We start from the raw sequence: 5,778 nt of genomic DNA on the forward strand, positions 1-5,778 counted from the left end.
ACAATGGGGGCTCGTCCGGGAGAACACAACCAGGTGGAAAGAACCTTATAGTAGGGGATTCTTCGCCTGTGCACGTCTGGATTATGAGTAGTTATTGTTTGGTACAAATTCTAATTATATCAGTTGATCTGTATTCATATTTATGTTTATTGTTATTTCAATATTGTTGTAGTGAGGGTAACGTGACAAAGTAAGGTGAATTCTCCACGTTTGCTTAAGTACAACCCATTGAGTAAATATGGAAAAAATGGACTTGGAACATATCATGGAAATCGGTAGAGAATTGGGGCTTGACGGGGAAAAGCTTTTAGATTTTATAAAGGAGCGTGAAAAAGTGAATGCTGAGCGCGAGCGGCTTTATGAGGAACGTGAGGAGCGTAATAATCGCCGAGCGCATGAAAAATTAATGAAAGAATATGAAATAAAACAAAAAGAGTTAGACCAAGAACAGCGTAATGAAAACGTTAATGAAGCGATCGCACCAGCACCGCCGCCGGCAATGCAACACATTCCCCCCAAGTTACCTAAACTTCCTCCTTTTAATGATGGTAGGGACGAGCTAGATGCGTATCTTAAACGTTTTGAGAGGTTTGCAGTAGCTATGCAACGGCGGGAAGAAGATTGGGCCACTTCTCTTAGTGCGTTACTTACGGGTAGGGCTCTGGATGCATTTGCACGGATGCCTAGTGCTAGTGCTAGGGATTACAAAGAGGTAAAGAAGACCTTACTGAATAGGTACCTGCTGAGCGAGGAAGGGTTTAGAATTAAATTTAGATCGGCTAGGTTAGAATATGCCGAAACATATACTCAGTTTATAGATCGCATATCAGGATACTTGACAAGATGGATTGAGTTAGGAGGGGTGAACAAAACATATGAAGGTATATGTGAAATGATTGTAAAAGAGCAAACATTGAAAGTTTGTAGTAAAGCTCTTTTCCTTAAGGAGAGGGGGTCTGGAAGTTTAGCTCAAATGGCAGCTTTAGCAGACCATTACGCGGAAGCACACAACGACCGATATTTTGCGGAACGTAAGCCCCGTAGAGATAATAGTAAACCCACAGTAAATAATTCCCCTAGTCCCAAACCTAATTCTAGTGGAGCCCCTCGCTTAAGTAGGGAAAGATTAAGTCAGCTTGAAGTAGAGGGTAGGTGTTACGAGTGTGGGAGACAAGGGCATATTGCCCGAGATTGTCGTTCGAAACCGAATAGTTCCCAATCGTTCACTAAAAGAGGTGCAAACCTAATCGTTGGTAGCCAAAGAGATAGCAGTGGTTTTGGAGCAAAAGAAACAGGTATGGCTTGTTTGCCGGCAAAATCAGGCATGTGCGATTGTGGCGATATCGTAGGTAAAGATGTGACATTAAAATGTGGCCATAGGTTACCCATAGTTAGTGCAGCATGTACAGCAAGCAATACTATGCCGGTTACTAAAGGGTATATTGGGAAAGACTTGGTTAGTGTGATGCGTGATACTGGTTGTAGTACAGTAGTTGTTAGGCGCGGCTTAGTCGATAATTCCCAGATGCTAGGTATTGATGAAGGTTGCATACTGATGGATGGTACCGTTCGTAAGTACCCTGTAGCTCAAGTGCAATTAAAAACACCCTATTTTTCAGGAACTGTTTTAAACACTTTGTGTATGGACAACCCTGTGTATGATGTCGTCATCGGAAATATTGAGGGGGCAAGGCCGCCCCACGAACCTGTTCCAGCTTGGGGTGCAGGACAAGATAATCTTCACTCTGACGACATCGACCATGTAGTGAATGAAGGAGGCGAAGTAATCTCTCCAGACGGCGATTTAAGTGAGAGGGAACATTCTAAACCCATCCAGTCTGATGTTAACCCGCCGGTAGTTAATCCAATAGTAAAATTAAATGAAGCCCAGTCCGTAGAGACCAGGGGACAAAAGAAGAAACGGGAGGCAGGAATTAAAGAGTTAAAGGTTTTAGATGTTTCCATGTGTGATGCAGCTTCATCTCGTGAAGAAATGTTAAAGGCTCAGAGGGAGGATGAAACTCTGGAAAAGCTCTGGAAGTTGGCCGAGAATGAAGAAGTGCGATTAACTAGTAAAGAGAGTGAAGTGCGTTACAAGATAAAAGATGGGTTGTTGTACCGTGAGTTTAGTTCACCTAAAGTAGACCATTGGCACACTTATAAACAGTTAGTTGTTCCCAGGAAATTTAGAAACTATGTTATTCGGGTGGCCCACGACTCTCCAATGGCGGGGCATATGGGTTCTAAACGTACTACTGCGTTATAAGTTTAAAAAAATCAGTTATTTCCTCAATATTTTGTTCTAATAATTCACGGACACCTCGATGGAACCTATCTTTATGCCTCCTATACCATCAATTTCGAACTAACGTTGAAACCTAGGTAGCGGAATACATTAACATATTCTAGTTTTACACCATCAATTTCATAAATATTGTCTGGTTGAACATCCAAGGAATTAAATAGCATAAGACTTTGTTTTGTCCTTTGCAATAAGACCAAACTTTAGAAACACTCGATTTACGATGGTAAGTATTCGGCAAAGTTTTTCAGCGTCGGTCTCCAAAAATACAAGGTCATCGGCATACAGGATCTTGAGTAGTCTGCCATTACCTGTATCTCTCCCCGTTTTTCTCAATTCCCTAGGATTAGACTGTGTTGGTATGTGATACTTAAAATCAACTCCTACGTCACCAATTTCAAGTTTGATGTCACGATCTATAACAGATAAAACATAATCAAAGAATAGGTTGAATAAGAATGGCGATTCCTCTGCTCCTTGTCTCACTCCTGATGTAATATCAAACAATGTAGAACCACCTTGGATCATAGCTATGGTTCCGGTATAGTAAGCTTTGATTATTTTTACTAACTTTTTGGAGCCAAGTTGAATTTCAAGTATTCTGTACAATTGTTCTCTTGAGATGAGATCAAAAGCACCTTTAAGATCCAGGAAAATTGCATGAACTGGAATATTCTTCTTCTTGATGAGTTGAGTAAATGTAAAAATTGCATCAGTAGTTCCAGAATTTCGGCGAAAACCAAACTGATCTTTTGACAGTATATGGTTGTATCGTTCACTAATCCGAAAGTTGATGATTTTAGTCACAATTATTGATAAAGTTGCTATCATTGACACTGGTCTATAATTCTTGGCAATGAGAGGACTTTCTTTTTTGTACAGAGTTGTGATTTTACTGATTAACCGGTCACCAGGAAGAGTGGAATTATTCCAGATAATAATGGTCATTTTCAAAATCAATCCCACAAAGGCTGAAGCAGATTGAGCAAATTTTGTTTGTTCATTAGTAATTCCATCTGTACCCTTAGCTTTGCCATTTTTTAATCCATTTATAGCATCCATCACTTCAAAAGATGTTGGATCTGACTCATCAATATCTGGGGCTGTTTTAACAGCATCAGGAATAAATGGATTGTTTTCGTCGAGTTCTATTGTAAGTGGGAGATTCCGATTTTTTAAATGGTTGGAAAAATGATCGACAAAGTCTCCTTCAGTACATTGAGATTTTACCTCTGTCTTCTTAAGTGGACCGTCTAAATCTTTTGCTAAACGAAAAAATTCTTCGGTCTTTCGAAGGTGGAAATTTTGATTGATTTTATAAGCACGTTTGCTATAAAAATCATTTCGTAACTTTTTACGCAATTTTTTGAGTTTTTTACAAAGAGTTTTCTTCTTTTTTTTGGACTTTCTCAGATATCATTTCCAATCGTAGGTCAATATATTCTTGGGATATCCAAGGATTTTGGTTTAACGAAGACTTTTGTTGAAGTTGAATTTTTGATGTGGTAGCTAGCTCAACAACTTCACACATTTTCGAATTGATAATTTCAATATCTTTGTTATCACCAATCTCTTCAAAAGCAGCTTTAGCCAGCTTGTCAACTTCGTCAGAGTACTCATCTCTAAGACGTTCGTCATTTATAAGGGCTTTGATGTTATGCTGCGGTTGAGGGGATCTTTTAGGTTTTTGATTCAAATGCAATATCTTGCGGTATCGTTTTTTGGTATCGTGATGTCAATCACCAGCATTCTATGATCTGTTTTGATATGTGGATCATAACTCCGACAGTTGGTTGAGTACTTGTGTATGTATTCGTCGACGACGAAATAGTCGAGACGTCTCGTGTATTTAGTTAAATTTGCAGACTTGAATGTCCACTGATGACAGCTTCGTTTTGTTTGATGGAATGTGTTTTGAAGAAATAGGTTATTTTCACGGCACCATATTCAACAATGTATCACCGTTGTACGACGTTTCATTCGCTTTGTCGGTCACCTCTGGACCAAAGACATTACCAATGTTTCGACAGGTTTGGTGAAAGAGTGTGGCATTGAAGTCGCCACCACAGATAATTCTGTGTGATTTGATGGATTTGAGATGATTTTGGAGATCTTTCCAAAATTTCTCTTTGGTTGACTCTGTATATGATTCGTCTGGTGCATAACACGATACTAAACACAATTTTTGTCCACATAAAAGTATACTCACTGAGAGAATTCTTCCTTCCTTGACAACCTTAGTATCTTGTACAACACAACGTGGTAAGAGTAAAACACAGACGCCTGGGGAAGTTGGCGGGAAAAACAAGTTGGAACGACCAGAAACAAAGGCATAGTTCCAGGGCGGGCAAATGGATTGGGAATGACTAAAAACAAAGTCATAGTCCCAAAAAGGCGAGAAAGAAGGTTGGAACGACCAGAAACAAAGGCATAGTTCCAGGGCGGGAAATGGGATGGGAACGACTAAAACAAAGTCATAGTTCCAAAAAGACGGGAGAGAAAAAAAAAGATTTGGAACGACCAGAAACAAAGGCATAGTTCTAGGGCGGGGAAATGGGCTAGGTCCGATTAAACAAGGACAGCCAGATATCACTAATGACAAGAGAAAAAAAATCACTATTAGGTTTCATTTATAAAAAAATGATTTGTTATGTACTTGTGGTTGTAAATATGATTTTGATCACTTGTGATAGGTAATATAATTATTAAACCTTTAAAAATTTTACATAGAAATGAATATTGTAGAAATATCTCTCAGCGGTATAAACCTCTTTGATATCCATATACTAAATTTCGTAGTACATTAACTATTACGTTTCTATTAAAATTTATAAATAAAATGATTATATCAACGGAATTAGAAAGCTACACCTCTTCACGGGTATATGATATTCTACGTCATTGTTTTGGCTTTCCTGCCCCCAGCCAGAACAATGCCACTGTCAATTGTTGGCTTTTGTATAGCTTTTGTATAGCTTTCTACTGGTAGGCTCAGCCTTTGTTTAGTTTTCAACCAATCAGCAACTAGCCTTGTTTAGTTTCAACCAATCAGCAGCAAGTCTCATTACTCAAACATATAAGTATTCCCAGTTCGAGATCTCTGCAGACATTATTCTCCTGAAGACCATTGAAGCAAGTCAATCGAAACGTCGAGATTTTTTCTCAACTCCAACAGTTCTTCTCAGAACTACACACGTGGTGTACCGCAAGTTTCACATATATAAGATTCTAACTTTATTGAATATTATGGTTTACTGGAGCAATAAAGACATCAACTGGTCGTAGATCGTTTAATTTTAAATTAAATCAGCCAGACTTTCCATTTAATTTAGAACAAATTTTAAAAGAAAAAAAGGAGTCCAGAAGAATTTATGATATATTCTGTACAAATTTAACTTATAAAGAAACTTATAAAGATAAATGGGAAAAAGATATTGGTAAAACAATTGAAGGTTCGAATTGGAAAACAATTTCAT

General features: G+C 38.4%; 1 protein-coding gene across 1 annotated transcript; it reads left to right on the forward strand.

Annotated features, from left to right (window-relative positions):
- Nucleotides 1-238: 238 nt before the first annotated feature.
- On the forward strand, nucleotides 239-2,266 carry LOC117100464. Its single transcript, XM_033240167.1, has one exon. The coding sequence runs from the start codon at nucleotides 239-241 to the stop codon at nucleotides 2,264-2,266; it is 2,028 nt and encodes a 675-aa protein (XP_033096058.1).
- Nucleotides 2,267-5,778: the final 3,512 nt, after the last annotated feature.

The sequence above is a fragment of the Anneissia japonica genome, unplaced genomic scaffold (genome assembly GCF_011630105.1).
Source record: "Anneissia japonica isolate Jap-2015-1 unplaced genomic scaffold, ASM1163010v1 scaffold685_len2926416_cov193, whole genome shotgun sequence".
Lineage (NCBI taxonomy): Eukaryota > Metazoa > Echinodermata > Crinoidea > Comatulida > Comatulidae > Anneissia > Anneissia japonica.